At 41.5% G+C, this 17,268-nt stretch overlaps 1 protein-coding gene across 1 annotated transcript in view; it reads left to right on the top strand.

The window, feature by feature from the left end:
• The first annotated feature begins 4,435 nt into the window (after positions 1 to 4,435).
• The window catches only part of ADCY10 (adenylate cyclase 10), a 78,743-nt gene continuing 65,910 nt past the window's right edge, over positions 4,436 to 17,268 (top strand). The window contains exons 1-6 of the mRNA XM_057727542.1: positions 4,436 to 4,614; positions 5,273 to 5,377; positions 8,085 to 8,123; positions 8,326 to 8,469; positions 12,396 to 12,601; positions 14,719 to 14,815. Of these exons, the coding sequence (XP_057583525.1) occupies positions 4,464 to 4,614; positions 5,273 to 5,377; positions 8,085 to 8,123; positions 8,326 to 8,469; positions 12,396 to 12,601; positions 14,719 to 14,815 (742 nt within the window). The 5' untranslated portion in view covers positions 4,436 to 4,463. The remainder of the gene's footprint in view (positions 4,615 to 5,272; positions 5,378 to 8,084; positions 8,124 to 8,325; positions 8,470 to 12,395; positions 12,602 to 14,718; positions 14,816 to 17,268) is intronic.

The raw sequence follows: 17,268 nt of genomic DNA, 5'->3' as shown, positions 1-17,268 counted from the left end.
TACTTAGTAATCATAAACTGTCCAAATCTTCAAGTCACCTTATTTAATCACCTGAACCACTGTAAATCAACTATACTTCAATTTTTAAAAAATGGAATCTCAGCAATCAACTAATTCATCTTTCCACTAAAGACAAGAATCACCTCTGCAATCTTGAAGGCAGATATACATACAGTCTCTCACAAGGAAATCCAATATTTCCTAAGACTACCCAGGTCCAATGTTCATCCTTACAGTGTTTAAATTTGCCTCCCAGGAGTTGCCAGCCATTAATCCTACTTAATCCTTTTGAAGCAAATAAATAAATAAATAAATGCAACCCGTTTTAGTTTTAGTCTTAAGACTAAAGCAAAACAGTCTGTATTGGGCATATAAGGAGGATATGGTAATTGCCAAGATTGAAGGGGCTGGTAGTAGGGTTGCTAGATAAAATGCAATATTTGAGATATATTTATATTAAAAATTATTCACTGTTTATTTAGAAATTCAAATTTAACTGGATGTCCTGTATTGCTTTTTGCTAAATCTGACACTCTTACAAGTGATAGCCAAAGAGAGTTGAGATAGTCATTGAAGCAGGCAGGAGAGGGAGGAATAGAGCTACACTCTGCTCAGTTCTGCTCAGTCCTAACTGTTCATGACTGGGCAGCACATCTGTGGAAGCCTCTTCAGAGCAACCATTCCTACAGAAATTATACTATTTAAGGTCACCTTTTTTTTTTTAATAAATTTATTTATTTATTTATTTATTGGCTACGTTGGGTCTTCGTTGCTGCACACGGGCTTTCTCTAGTTCCGGTGAGCGGGGGCTACACTTTGTTGCAGTGCTCGGGCTTCTCATTACAGTGGCTTCTTTTGTTGTGGAGCACAGGCTCTAGGTGCATGAGCTTCAGTAGTTGTGGCACATGGGCTCAATAGTTGTGGCTCATGGGCCCTAGAGCACAGGCTCAGTAGTTGTGGCGCACGGGCTTAGTTGCTCCGCAGCATGTGGTATCTCCCTGGGGCAGGGATCAAACCCATGTCCCCTGCATGGGCAGGCGGATTCTTATCCACTCCACCACCTAGGAAGTCCCTAAGGTCACCTATTCTTGATAAACCAGCTCCCTCCACTGAGGAAAAAGAACGTCAAATTTCCTTTCCCTCTTCAACCCTGCCATGAACTTTATTCTTGTTTAGCCAAATCGAATTCCTACCTGCGGGAGAAAGTAGGGAAATTCTTTTGTTAAATTCAGGGCTCTGCATTAGACTTGCACGTGTATCTCCTGGTTACTCCACAACTTTCCCAGTTCAGTTTAAATATTAGAAGACAAAGACCATTTTCACCCAAATGTCATCATCTCCTGACAACATCTCCAATATCTCCCATCATGTCTCACGTTCCATAGTCCATGAACTTCAAATAAAGCGGGCAGAACTAAACCCAACACTCTGAATTAGATTTGAACACTGGTAAGTACCTTAAGATTTGCATTGCATCCAAACGGCCAATAAACATATGAAAATTTGTTTTATTTCATTAGTACCACCAGCAAAACAAAACCACAGATATTCCCCCTCACCTGCCAAGATAGCCACAATTTGAAAAAACAGACAACAGCAAATGTTAGCGGGTAGGGACTTCCCTGGTGGCGCAGTGGTTAGGAATCCACCTGCCAATGCAGGGGACATAGGTTCTAGGCCTGGTCCGGGAAGATCCCACATGCCGTGGAGCAAATAAGCCCATGCGCCACAACAAGAGAAGACACAGCAATGAGGAGCCCATGCACCACAACGAAGAGTAGCCCCCTCTTGCTGCAACTAGACAAAGCCCATGTGCAGCAACGAAGACCCAACACAGCCAATTAAGTAATTAATTAATTTTAAAAAAAGAAAAGAAAGGTCCCTAGTCTTTAAAAAAAAAGTAAGTTTTTTAAAAGAAAGCTTTGAATTTGCAGTAAATCTAGTCTTTTACACTACACGCATATGCATTTGATTTTGTTAAAATTCTAGGTACAGCACTTATTTGAATTTATTCTAAAATTTCAGTGTTATTTCAGTCAATTAAAATATTTTAAGATCCTGATTCTATCATTCAGTACATCAGCTCTCCTTCCAATTATGTCTTGTTCTGAGTCCTCTAGAACACTCATGCAGGCTCCCTCTGAGTGGACACTAAAACACAAATCAATATCCTTCAGGTCTAATTGTTAACCAGCTAACTACATTTTAATCACTCCTATAATTTTGTGTGTTACCCACAAAGATGTGAGAAATTTGACCAAATGCCTTGTTAAAGTCAAGATATAATTTGTCAACAGTATTCTCTTGATTTTAAAGTTTAATAAATCAAAAAAGGAAATAAGACTAGTTTGTTCTCAGCTCTGAATCCATTTTGACTCCTTTTAATCACCTCTTACTGATTAAGTGCTCATATATTATCAAGTATGATAACTCACAAATATTCCAGCTCTCACTCTCACTGCACACATGGTAGGATTGCACTTTCCCAGTTAGGTGAAATTAGATGTGTTGCATAACTTGCTTTGGTCAATGTCATTTGAGTGGAAGTGAAATATATTGCTTCTGGGAGAGCACTTTCAGAATGAGTCTGCGATCAAATGCTCTTTTCCCACTATCTCCGCAACTAAAATGTCCCAGCCTGGGTCCCAAAGTGAAGGCAACAATAGAGTCGGGCCTCAGCCAACCTACACTGGACATGTAGCATGAGCGAGAAATAAATGAATAAGAAATAAGCTTTTGCTATTTCAAGCCACTGGATTTTGGAGTGTTTTGTTAGTGAAGCAAAACCTACCTTACATCACGTTTACCAGACTGTGTTTTCTGGAATCCACACGTAGGCTCATCTTTTGAAATTCAGAATAGAATGTAAACATCTCTAGTTTTCCAGTCCATCTCTCATTCTCCATTATTCTTTGAGGCTACTCGCATTACATCTGTCAGTTCTTTCTGTATATTTCAGTGGATATAGGTTATCTGGTGATGGCTACTTGAATTTAAATGACTGGTGTTTTGTCACTGCTTTTTTATCTTGGACTTCAATTCTTTCTTGTCAACATGTGTTATATTTTCAGTTCTCCATAGCGGAGAAGACAGAAAAAAAAGAGCTATATAGTACATTACAGTTCAGCTTTGTCCTTATTCCTCTTTTATTAATTACTTTGCTTTCACTAAAGCCTAAAAGTCCCTCTAGGTTTTCTTAACTTCAGCATTTTTCCTAAGTCTCAGCTCATTCTGAGCATTCTCATAGCCGTCTTTGATAAGTTCATATAGCACTTATCAAATTCACTATCTGAAATTATTTATTTGATGTATTTGTTATCTATTGAGTGTTCCTGGCATATGCTGTGTTTTAGTGATTTTTTTTTAACCTTAGTTATATCTTCTCCTTCTACCTTTTGTTCATTTCTTAACATTTGCATTTACCAATGTTTTTCCTTTTAAAGATTATCTATTACTTAATATTTAGTACCCATTTTTAGAGGTTTCCATCCATTTTAAGGGTTTTTTTTTGTTTTTGTTAAATATACTAATATATTAATGTTTTCCCTGATTTAAAAAAAGAAATGCTTCCCTGAAGTCTAAGATATATGTTAACTCACTTTTTCCTTCTAATACTCTTATGTATCCCAAAATGAACTATGTTTGGTTGAAATTACTAACCAGGTCCTTCATGTTGGTGAGTATCAGTTCCTCTTTTTTTTTTTTTTTTTTTGTTAATTCACTTAGTATTTGTATCACTTATTGCAGGAACTTGAATTGCTCTGAACATCTTAGGTATGCTATTCTTGTTCAGGGTGGTAGAGCATGATTTTTACAACATTCAGGCATGATCATTTCATCAGCCCCAGCAGCTAAAGGAACGCCTTAGGAAATCCTAGTTTCCTCAGAACTAACTGGGTAACATTAAAATTGCAACATTTCCTCCCACTTACAGTTCAAAGTCTTACCCGCACACACCCCTTTTTTAATTCTTTCCCTCTATTTCTTTACATCTATACCTTAAAACACTTAATTTGTTGCTTATGTATAATACTCTACTTTGCTACTCACTTTTATATAAATATTCACAGACATAAACTCACATCTACACTTTCTTTTTTTAATTTTCAAAAAGGAGAGAGAAAAGATGAGAGACCAAAAGGGCGGGGGGGCGGGAAAGAGGGAACATGTGGACAGAAGGAAAAGCGGCCTGGACCGGGGCATTCTTGCTCCTGGCCCCTCTCCCACAGCATTTGCACCCCTTCACTCCTTCATGCAAATGGCATGACCGGCAACTCAGCCATTATCACCTCAACCACTTAAAAAAGCAGTTGGCAGGTGAGACAAAGCAAATGGAGAAAAAGAAACAGCAATGTGAGGGAATGAATGTAAGTCAGATTGCCTTCATTCTCAGCTTGCTTTCTAGAAGGTCTATTTGGGGACTGTTTGCGGTGACCATACAATCCTGAACATTTGCCTTGAACATGAACCCTCAAAGAGAACAGAAATCACAGGATCGGGCCATTGTCAAAATAGCAGCTCATTTACCGGACCTCATTGTCTATGGAGATTTCTCTCCAGAACGACCTTCTGTGGATCATTTTGACGGAGTCTTGATGTTTGTTGATATATCAGGCAAGCGCAAAAGGGATGTTTAATGTGGGAGAACAACAGGCTTGAATTGGAATCACATGCAGAGCTTGACTGCTGGGGTTGGGGGGTGGGGAGGGAGGTTTCGAGTTTCTGTGCTGTTACTGCAAATATTCCCACAGGAGGGAGGAGGGATAACCTGCGGACCTGGCTCCCTTTCTTCTTCCCTTACCCAGCATGTCCAGCCACGGGCAAATCTAAGATGCCCACGACCCAGGTCTGGAGCTTCAGTCTCCGGTGGCCCTGTCCCAACTGACTCAACCCCCAAGCCCCACATGATCCCAGGCAAAACTGATCAGGAAATGGCCTCTCCAGATACTGTTTGCAGCTTAACAGGAAATGTGCCACCTCTTCAGAAGTCTTTGAATTTTATGTGTTTTCATTACCATGAAATTGCAGTCATCCCTGTACCAGTTGAGAAATTAGTAGAAGGGAAGAGTTATCTGGCGCCTTTCCTTGACCCCTAAAATAATAAACATAGATAGAGGAGGTCCAATATCTGACACTTGACCAGCCACAAAGATCATTTAAAAGAAACCCTGCCAATTCTTAAAATCAGGTCCACTGCTCACCAGTGTGGTCCTCTTCTCCTGACTCTGGTTCCTCCCAGCACCCAAAGCAAATAGCTGCACATTTGTTACAGGTTTTACTGCAATGACTGAGAAGTTCAGCACAGCCATGTACATGGACCGAGGGGCCGAGCAGTTGGTGGAGATCCTCAACCACTACATAAGTGCGATAGTGGAGAGTAAGTGTCCCCATAGGTTTCTGGCATAAGTATATTTCAATTCACTGTTTCTCTTTGTTTGGTGGTTATAACCTGATAGAGTCCTGTTACTTAGCATTCTTCATTGTCCCCATAAAATGTGTATGAAACCTGTCTTCTTTGAAATATAATACAGTACGAGTGAAGGAATGTAATCAAACCTCACTAACACAGACTGTTTAAGGGATGAGTTTTGCATTAGTTACAGGACTAAATTAGAGACTACTTTTAAAAGAACTGTAGTGGTAATACTTCCAGTTATATTCAATAACTCCAAAAAGCTAGCATCAGTATAACTCAAACACAGTCATTAAGAGAGTATGGTATTCCAATTGTGGAATAGATAGCTAGTGGGAAGTTGCTGTATGGCAAAGGGAGATCAACTCAATGATGGGTGATGCCTTGGAGGGCCAGGACGGTGAGGGTGGGAGGGAGTCGCAGGAGGGAGGGGATATAGGGATATATGTATAAATACAGCTGATTCACTCTGTTGTACCTTCAAAGCTGGTACAAGAGTGTAAAGCAATTATATTCCAATAAAGAGTTTAAAGAAAGGGGAAAAAAAGAATATGGTATGAATAGATGAGTGATTTACAACTTGTCAGTAATTTGTGTCCTAATAATGGAGTCTGAAGCACTTCCAGCTGACTGAAAAGTTTGTCTCCTTTCCAACCTCTGCCTACCAACTTGTTTGCATTATTAATTTGAACTATTCATGAAGAAAAGGATTTATTCTATTAAGGTAAACCCTAGGTCTAGACTATTATCAGGGTCTGAGTTCCCTAGTAAATTTTTTTTTTTCCTGGTAAATTTTTTTAACATTAATTAATTAATTAGTTGTTGTGGCTCATGGGCTCTAGAACACAGGCTCAGTAGTTGTGGCACACGGGCTTAGTTGCTCCATGGCATGTGGGATCTTCCCGGCCCAGGGATCGAACCCGTGTCCCCTGCATTGGCAGGCGGATTCTTAACCACTGTGCCACCAGGGAAGCCCTATTTTTTTATTTTTTATTTTTGGCTGCATTGGGTCTTAGTTGTGGCACACGGGATCTTTGTTGAGGCAAGCAAGATCTTTCGTTGCAGTGCGGGGTTTCTCTCTAGTTGTGACGTTGGAGTTTTTCTCTTCTCTAGTTTTTGCGCACAGGCTCCAGGGCGCATGGGCTCTGTAGTTGTGATGAGTGGGTTCTAGCGCACGTGGGCTGTGTAGTTTGTGGCACGCAGGTTCTCTAGTTGAGGCACATGAATTCATTAGCTATGGCAGGTGGGCTTAGTTGCCCCATGGCATGTGGGATCTTAGTTCCCTGACCAGGGACCGAACCCATATCTGCTGCATTGGAAGGGGGATTCTTTACCACTGGACCACCAGGGAAGTCCCCCCTAGTAATATCTTGATATCACCCACTAGACAGAATTTAATTGTTATTAAAAGCAGAAACTATCTAATTCCTTTTTGCGTTGCACTCAGCACAGCGGTGCTAGAGGAAAAATGTCCACTTATGTCGGAAAACCTAAATAAACAAAATGCAAGTTGGTAATAAACAAAACCCAAGCCCACCATAGTTGTGGGTTTTTTTTTCTGATTTTCAGTTCTTATGGAGTCCTGTCACTCATATACTCACCCATGCTCTCTCAAGCCACTGCTCATAACATACACAGATCAGTAAATAGCGTTCCTTTATCATGGGAATAGGGTAGCTGTCCTTAGGCCTCATCAGAAATCCCACCTTCTTCATTCCTATCTTTTCCCATTCACAGAAACAGAACAGGTACATAATCTAGTTCACTATGCTCATTTTGCAGTTTCTTTTCCTTTTCTTTTTTTTTCTTTTTCTTAATTTGATTTTATTATTTTATTTTTGGCTGCATTGGATCTTCCTTGCTGCTGCGAGCGGGCTTTCTCTAATTGTGGCGAGCAGGGGCTACTCTTTGTTGTGTGCTCGGGCTTCTCAGTGTGGTGGCTTCTCTTGTTGTGGAGTATGGGCTGTAGGCGTGGGCTTCGGTAGATGTGGCTCAAAGGCCCTAGAGAGCAGGCTCAGTAGTTGTGGTGCACAGGCTTAGTTGCTCCGAAGCATGTGGGATCTTCCTGGAGCAGGGATCAAAACTGTGTCCTCTGCATTGGCAGGCGGGTTCCTTTTTTTTTTTTTTTTTAAGAACTTTTATTGAGATACAGTTAACATACAATAAACTGCATATATTTAGAGTGTACAGTTTTGTTTTGTTTTTTTTCTTATTAGTAATGTATATATGGCAATCCCAATCTCCCTATTCATTCCTCCCTAATGGCAGGCGGATTCTTCACCACTGCATGCACCACAAGGGAAATCCCCACAAATGTGTTTAAATGCCTTGTCTGAGATGGCATCTTTATTATAAACCTATTCTCTGAATTGCTCCTAATTTCTGTCCCACTGTTGAAGAGATTTTTTTTAAAGTGTACAATTTGATATTTTTTCTTATTAGTAATGTATATATGGCAATCCCAATCTCCCAGTTCATCCCACCCCAACCCCCGCCCCCCATTTATCCCCATTTGGTGTCCATATGTTTGTTCTCTACGTCTGTGTCGAAGAGTAGGTTCTTTTTATTAGCTTTAAAAAATCAAAGGTATGCTGTACACCTGAAACTTACATAATTTAAAGGAAAGAAAGAAACCAGAGTTTGATTTTACCTACTTTTTTTTTTTTCTCAGAAGTGTTGATTTTTGGAGGAGACATCTTAAAATTTGCAGGTAAGGGGGCTCACTGACATAGCAGGGATAAGAAAGGAATGCCGAGGTGCCTGTGCTCTGACAAAGGAGGCATCTCAGAGAGAGCAGTGGCCAGCAGACCGGGTGGAGAAATGTTTGAAGAGTAAGTTTCTGTACAGACTGTATACAAAGTAGACTGACCCCAGGGCAGGGCAGGAGTCCTCGGTGTGTCTTTCTTTTCAAGGTGATGCATTGCTAGCCCTGTGGAAGGTGGAGCGGAGGCAACTGAAAAACATCATCACAGTGGTAATTAAATGTAGCCTGGAGATCCATGGATTGTTTGAGACCCAGGAGTCCGAAGAAGGTCTGGATGTCCGAGTCAAGATAGGTAAGCTTTTAAGAAGAGATGCTATAGCAGTTTGAATATGGGTCCTGACTCCTGAGGCGTCTCCCTCCTAAAGAGAAAACAGTGGAACTCGTGACTCAGGTCCACCACCTTGTCTTGAACTTTGGATTAGGTTAACCAGAATGTGAATTTGGGGTCCCTCCCTTACCAGTTAAGAGAACTCCTAATATCTCCCTCATAGACTCTTACAGAAAGTACCTTTAAATGGTTAGGATAGTAACTACCCCACAAAATACTCTTTATCATTACTACTGCTGTTCTTGTGGTTAGGTCTTGCTGCTGTCAACAATGTGTATCATCCATTAAGCACAACAGAGAGCAGCTCGTGATTACACAGATTCCGCACGTCATAAGACTGGTCCTCCCCCTCTTCATGAGAATCATATGAAAGAAAAGCTTAAAAGTTCAACCTGCAGCACAGCTCCACTTAATAGGAGGCGTCATAAATTCACACATGCAATATTAATCACACAATTTCCATATGGTGTTACAGACATTACGCTATGTCCCTTCCACTTCACCACGGTCCTGCGGTACAGGCGTCACACGATCTATTTCAAAGGTTGGGGAACAAGATTCTGAGAGGTGTAAACGACGCCTTACAGCTTGGTGCTGTTGGTGTTAGTTTCTGCCTAACTAAACACTGTAAACTTTATAATTCTCCAGTAGCAGAGGTGATGAGAAGATCAGAGGTTATCCAGTTAACTGCTTCTCAGTTTTCTTTAGGTTATTCAAAATTGCCAAATAAGTTAAATCTTCTGTTGAAAAAATAATCAAAGCTGTTATAATATGGAATCTTTTTTTCCCCAAGTTAACACCTAGAGAGTTTTGACCTATTATCCTTCTTAAAAATGATGGCGATCCTTAATGTGCATGCTGATTGACTGTTAGAGAAGTAGTGCCAGTACCTTTCCTTTTTTTTTTTCTTAATTTAATTTTATTTATTTAAAATGTTTTAAAACTTGAAGCACACTTAATTTACAATGTGCCAACCTCTGCTGTACAGCAAAGTGGTTCAGTTATACACATAGACATTCTTTTTTTTTAAATAAATAAATAAATTTATTTATTTATTTTATTGGCTGTGTTGGGTCTTTGTTGCTGCACACAGGCTTTCTCTAGTTGCGGCGAGCAGGGGCTACTCTTTGTTGTGGTGCGTGGGCTTCTCATTGCGGTGGCCTTTCTCATTGCAGAGCAGGGGCTCTAGGCACGTGGGCTTCAGTAGTTGCGGCACATGGGCTCAATAGTTGTGGCTCATGGGCCCTAGAGTGCAGGCTCAATAGTGTGGCACATGGGCTTAGTTGCTCTGCAGCACGTGGTATCTTCCTGGAGCAGGGCTCAAACCCATGTCCCCTGCATTGGCAGGCAGATTCTTACCCACTGCGCCACCTAGGAAGTCCCATTCTTTTTTTTTATATTCTTTTCCATTATGGTTTATCACAAGATATTGAGCATAGTTCCCTCTGCAATACAGTAGGACCTTGTTTTTTATCCATCTATATATAATAGTATACTTCTGCTAATCTCAAACGCCCAGTCCTTCCCTTGGCAACCATAGGTCTGTTCTCCATGTCTATGAGTCTGTTTCTGTTTTGCAGATAGATTCATTTGTGCTATATTTTAGATTCCACATAAAAGTGATATCATATGGTATTTGTCTATCTCTTTCTGACTTACTTCACTTAGTATGATAATCTCTAGTTGCATCCATGTTTCTTCAAATGGCATTATTTCATTCTTTTTTATGGCTGAGTAGTAGTCCATTGTATATATGTACCGCATCTTCTTTATCCATTCATCTGTCAATGGGCGTTTAGGTTGTTTCCATGACTTGGCTATTGTGAATAGTGCTGCTACGAACATGGGGTGCATGTATCTTTTTGAATTATAGTTTTGTCTGGGTATATGTCCAGAAGTGAGATTGCTGGATCATATGGAAATTCTATGTTTAGTTTTCTGAGGAACTTCCACAGGTGGTTCCACAATGACTGTAGCAATTTACATTCCCACCAATAGTGTAGGAGGCTTCCCTTTTCTCCACACCCTCTGCAGCATTTGTTATTTGTAGACTCATTAATGATGGCCATTCTGACTGTTGTGAGGTGGTACCTCATTGTAGTTTTGATTTGCATTTCTCTAATAATTAGTGATGTTGAGCATCTTTTCATGTGCATACTGGCCATCTGTATGTCTTCTTTGGAGAAATGTCTCTTAAGTCTTCTGCCCATTTTTCAACTGGGTTGTTTGTTTTTTTGTTGTTGAGTTTTATGAGCTGTTTGTATATTTTGGAAATTAAGCCCCTGACTGTCACATCATTTGCAAATATTTTCTCCCATTCTGTACGTTGTCTTTTCATTTTTTTTTTTTATGGTTTCCTTTGCTGTGCAAAATCTTGTAATTTTGATTAGGTCCCATTTGTTTATTTTTGTTTTTATTTCTATTGCAGTACCTTTTTTATTTTTTAAATTTTATTTATTTATTTATTTATTTATTTATTTATTTATTTTGGCTGTGTCAGGTCTTTGCAGCACATGAGATCTTCATTGTGGCATGTGGGATCTTACATTGTGGCATGTGGGCTCTTCCCTGTGGCACATGGACTTCTCTCTAGTTGTGGTGTACAGGTTTTCTCTTCTCTAGTTGTGGCACGCAGGCTCTCTAGTTGAGGCACTCAGGGCTCAGTAGTTGTGGTGTGCAGACTTAGTTGCCCCACAGCATGTGGGATCTTAGTTCCCCGAGCAGGGATCAAACCTTCATCCCCTGTGTTGCAGGATGGAGTCTTTACCACTGAACCACAAGAGAAGTCTCCTGCAGTACTTCTTCTTTTAATGAGCCTAAGCATCAGTGTACTTTAGAGGGAAAACAAACCATATGTATATACGAGGGGAATTCAGCCTTGGCAAGCCAGCAAAGATAAAAAGCAAACTTTGGGGACTTCCTACGTGGCTCAGTGGTTAAGAATCTGCCTGCCTATGCAGGGGACACGGGTTCGAGCCCTGCTCTGGGAAGATTCCACATGCCACGGAGCAACTAAGCCCGTGTGCCACAACTATTGAGCCCATGCGCTGCAACTATTGAAGCCCACACGCCTAGGGCCCATGCTTCAAAAGAGAAGCCACTACAATAAGGAGCCTGCGCACCACAATGAAGAGTAGCCCCTGCTCACAGCAACTAGAGAAAGCCTGTGTGCAGCAACGAAGACCCAACACAGCCAATAAATAAATTAAATAAATAAATACATAAATAAATTTATTAAAAAAAGCAAACTTTGATTATGTTAATTATAGTCATTTAACAGAACTGTGTATCACTTCCAGTTCATTTATACATACATTTCGTATAGATGTCATATTTTATTACAACATTCTGTCCTCTGTTGCTTTAGTAACAAAACCTTCAGTCCCAACTTGAAAATAGCTAGAGGACACATTCTTGTGATAGAACACTTGACTGTCAAAATGTCTGCTCATTTCCTCCACCTTTTCTTCTCTGGCTGTTGCCTGAAGTTCTGCCCTAAGGGTTTCTTTCTAGGCAGAGCCTCAATCTCTGATAAAATGCAAATCCTCCCCAAACAGAAATCATTAAAATTGTCCTCTGTATAAATAAGAAGTATAAATAAGTTGACATATAAGTAAATTGAAGAAAAAATAAAATAGCTTTGGGGACTGATAAGGCCATCTAGAGAGCTAAATGTCACAGAAAGGTGAAAACAAATACCTAAATTTCTAGCTTTGGGAGAAAAGAAGTTTGGGAAGGCCTGGGCCCAGAATAGACTTCTCTGATTTCTAAAATTTTAGAAACTAGATTTTGCTCTGAGATGCTCGAGATTCTGATTTGTCCAAGAACCCATGCTTCTGGGGACTAAGCCAGAACTTCTCGTGCAAACCCATTGCTTGCCTTCTTGCCAGGACTGGCTGCCGGCCACATCACCATGTTGGTCTTTGGAGACGAAACTAGAAACTACTTTCTGGTGATTGGTCAGGCGGTGGATGATGTGCGCCTGGCGCAGAACATGGCTCAGATGAATGATGTCATTCTGTCACCAAACTGCTGGCAGCTCTGTGACAGGAGCATGATTGAAATTGAGAGGATTCCAGATCAGAGAGCTGTTAAGGTAGGTGTGATGCTGTCACTTGCAGAAAGTTCTGCCTGTCTGTGCCAGGGGCCTCCTGTCAGAAAAGCCACTGGGAAGCCACTGGTTCCATGAAGCTTCTGGGCTGGAGACTCAGATGAGGTCAGTCTGGGTTAGATTAAGAAGTATTGGTCCAGGAGACTTCCCTGGTGGCACAAGGGTTAGGAATCTGCCTGCCAATGTAGGGGACACAGGTTTGAGCCCTGGTCCAGGAGGATCTCACATGCCGCAGAGCAACTAAGCCTGTGGGCCACAACTACCGAGCCTATGTGCCACAACTACTGAAGCCCGAGCACCCAGAGCCTGTGCTCCACAATAAGAGAAGCCACGACAATGAGAAGCCCACACACTACAGTGAAGAGTAGCACTGGCTCACCATAACTAGAGAATGCCCGTAAGCAGCAACGAAGACCCAACGCAGCCAATCAATCAATCAATAAATGTCACCTAGTATATGATATTAAAAAAAAAAAAGAAGAAGCATTGGTCCACAACACCTCCTCTGGGAGGAACCAAGGCTGGTGAGTTTGAGAGGAAATGATCAGGCTTCTCTGTGGTAACTAGGGATGTAGAATTTGGGTATGGAGGCCTTTGGGGCGACTAGTGCCCTTGCTTAATGAAAGGAAGAGTCTCCTGGCTATTCCCTAGGAGCCCAGGGTTGTAGTTCGGAGGGCTGCCATTGGCCTTCATGCGCTCTACTCAACACGCTCCTAACTTAGGCTGAGGAATCACCAAGGGTAAGGATTGGAGGCGAGCAGGGGCAGCAAAGATTAGTGAGGGAAGAGACTCTTCCTGTGGCCCTGCCTAGTAGAAAACATTGTAGTTAAGTTGAAGACCAACTATAAGCAGAACTGTCCTTGGGGTATAGCCAATTAGAGAAAGTGGGGAGAGCTGTGCTGCTAGATGAACCAGGAATGAGAATGCTTGGCAGATGGAACGAAAAGACGGTGAATCCATGGAATTGCAGGCAAAGGCGAGGGCCCATCCCACCCCCATTCCACCCCCACCCCGCCCCAAACGCACAATGTACTATGTAGGCATCAGTTTACAACCCTCACAGCCCTCCCCCACTCACTCTTCCAGTAATTCACATCCCGGCTGCATGACCTAGCTGGCTGATAGCATTGCCTCCATTCCCCATCTTCTTCAATCATTCCTTATACCTTTAAAAATTGTATTTAATTTTTTAATTAATTTCAGACTCACAAGAAAGTTCAAAAATAATACAGAGTGTTTCCATATATCCCTTACCCAGCTTCCCCAAGTATTTACATTCTTCATAACCAGATTGCAACAGTCAAAACCTAAAAATTAACGAGTGCAATACTATTCACTAATTAAAGGCCTTATTTGGATTTTGCCTGTTTTCCCACTAAAGTCCTCAGTGCAGTGTTCCAGGATGCTATCCATGATCTCACATGGCATTTTGTTATTTTTATTTAGTCTCCTGAAATCTGTAAAACAGTTTTTCAGTTTTTCCTTGTCTTTTATGACATGTAAGAAGAGTAGTAATCAGTTATTTTGGTGTACGTCCCTCTGTTTGGTTTTGCCTGGTAGTTTCTCATTATTGAGCTAAGGTTATCCATTTTTGGAAGCAAGAATGTCACAGAAATGAGGTTGTGCCATTCTCCATGTATCATATCCTGGGGTTCATGATCTTGATATGAATCTTATCAGTGGTGATGTTCCCAATACCTTTTGGTACCCTTTAGCACCTTTGTCCTCTTACACTTGTAAGAAAGAAATGGTATACAGTTTAACCAGGCTTTATTTGAATTAAAATATTATAAAGGAATAAGAAAAAGAAGAAGAAAGTTCTAAGCGTGGAAAAGTATACAGGTTAGCCCCCTGGAATGGCCCTCTGTGTACATACTGAGGATTGAAATCTTAATGACTAACTGGAGATGTTTTTAATGGAATCACATGTAAATAAAGCTCTTCATTGTTTAAGTATGCCAGTCTCTTAAACATCATGTCCTGGACATTCAAAAGCATACACCCTGCCCTTTTTGTTGAGAAATTATATTCAAAAGACCAGACAGCCCTCAGAATAACCAAAAACTTCTTTCTCTCTCTCTCTCTTTTCTTTTTTATTTTAGGTTAATTTCTTAAAACCACCCCCTTCTTTCAACTTTGATGAGTTTTTCACAAAGTGTATGGCTTTCATGGATTATTATCCTTCTGGTGACCACAGAAGTGAGTACCCTCTATAGACAAGAGGCATTGCCTCCAGCAGCGGTCAGTAGGGTCTTACACCAATGCCGAGGGCTCCATTACGATTGGCCTCCTCAGTACAGCTTCCAGATCCAGCAGCACCCAAAGGGGAGCCCCTTCCCAATCCCACCCTCCTCGGGTCCTCTACCCCTCCCTAGGCAATGACTCCTTTTTCTCATCGTCCAAACATTTGCAAGTCTTCTCCATGATAAAAGAAAAAAAACAAAACTTCTATGAGCCCTACTTTTCCCCTCTAACCTTCATCACCAAACTTTTTCAGAATAGTAATACGTATGTCTCTGCCTCTTCTTCCATCCTCTCATTTATTTATTCACCCAATAAGCATTGATTACATGCACCTGGGCAGGGGGGGTTGTTCACCTACTTGTCAGTCTTGAGCCCCTGACATCTAGCTCCTGTCCACTTCTCCTGGCTACCGAGACTGTTTATGTCTAGGCCACCGAAAACCATCACCTTAACAAACCAGCTGACCCCTCGTCAGTCCTCGTACTAGGTGCTTGGCTTTAGATTACTCTCTTTTTCTGGATACTACCTTCTCCTCTTTCCTCGCATTCAAGAATATTCCTTCCTAGTTTTCCTTTTACCCCTCAAACTACCCATTTTCAGTGCCCTTTCTAGTCCTTAAATGTTGATGATTCTAGGGATCTGCCCTTGACTGTCTGGTCTTCTCTACCCACCTCTTGTGGAACCATTAATCTATGCTGGATTTCCCTATGACTCAGCAGGAGTGGGACTAGGATGAGGAAAGCAGGACAATTTAGGTGATACAAACAAACTTTAATACTTCCTGAAGTAGTCAGTCTCCTGCAAAATCGGGCAGAGGGCAAGAAGCTTTCGTAGGAGAAAGAATAAAGAACAAAGAAGAGACAAACAGAAACTGTCTGATTGGCTGGGGTTGTATGGTCAACCTCGTTTGGGGTGAGAAGGCCTGGAGTTGACTTGGCATTTGGGGCTTGGCTGACTAGGTTATTTCATTTCTGGTTAAGAGGAGCATTTACAGAGACACAGAAGTCCCGGTTGGCTGACCCGGCACCCTGGGCAGGGAGCAGCTCCATCTTGGGCCTAGAAATTTATTTCAACAATGTCTAAATTCTATGCTGCTTATCTTCCTCTAAAAACTGTTTCTTCATCCAAACTAGAAACTTCAGAAACATCTTTGAATCATTCTTCCTTTTCATCTTCTATGTGTAGGTCTTGAATAGTTTGAACATCACAAAGAGTGAACTGTAATTTTACAAAACTGCACTAGGTAATGCGGTGGGAGGGGTGCTGAGGGGAACTGTAGGAAAATTGACTAAGAAAGGCCAAGAACCCAAAAGTTCCAAAGATGGGAAAAGTCCAGTGACACTCCTTGGGCTGTCTCCTGTCCCATCCCCTAGATCTTAATGGTGGCTTCAATAAAGAGCTTCTTCTGGCCTTATTTTGGGCACTGCAATACCACAACGCAATTCTGGTGCTAACTACCTGGAGTTAGCACAGACAGGTGGAGTCCTCCATAAGACTCTCTTTATCTCAGACACCAGCTGCAAGTTCTGAGATCACCAGGCCACCTGCACTTCTGACCAACTGGCTACAAATCCAAGGGTCCCCACGATGCTCGCAGGTTCAATGATTCACTATAATAACTCACAGAACTCAGGAAAGCACTATGTGTATAATTATGGTTTTATTGTAAAGGATATAAATGAGGGCCAGTATTGTATTTGTCTCTAGACACATAGGGTGAGGTCTAGGAGAGTCCCAGACGTGAAGCTTCTGTATCCTCAGGACACATCACTCTCCTTGCACATCAAGGTATGATTACCAACCAGGGAAGCTCACTCAAGCTTTTAGGGGTCCAGAGATTTTATTGGCATTTTATTAAGTAGGTATGTTGATTGAATCATTGGCCTTGTAATTGAACTAAATCTCGAGCTTCCTTTTCCTCCTCAGAAGTCCTGGAGGCCAGGCTCTTATCACCTGGCTCAAAGCCCCAACCCTCTTATCACATGCTTGGTCTTTCCAGATAGACTCCTATCCTGAGTCATCTCATGAGACCACATTCAGGTGTGGTCTAAAAGGCCCACAGAGACAATCCTATCACCTGGGAAATTGCAAAGATTTAGAAGTTACTCTTAGGTACCAGAAACAAAGACCAGCCAAATTCTTTGTTATTTGTCTCCATAACCATCACCACCATAATGGTCGAGGCCTTTGCAACTCCTGCTCTCTTCCTGAGCTCTTTGCCTCTCTCCACAGCATCTGTTCAGGCCATTTCTTGTTAATCCCCAGTGCTCACATGCAGCCCCAGCCAGGCTAGACTCGTTACCAGTTCTTTAAAGTACTCTGCTCATTCTTGAGTTTAACTTACTTGGTTCCCTCTGCTAGGCATGCCCTCCTCAATCCTTCTGGCAGAAAGCTATAAGTCATTCAAG

This window comes from Hippopotamus amphibius, chromosome 3, assembly GCF_030028045.1.
Source record: "Hippopotamus amphibius kiboko isolate mHipAmp2 chromosome 3, mHipAmp2.hap2, whole genome shotgun sequence".
NCBI lineage: Eukaryota > Metazoa > Chordata > Mammalia > Artiodactyla > Hippopotamidae > Hippopotamus > Hippopotamus amphibius.
This window is presented reverse-complemented; position numbering and strand designations above follow the sequence as displayed.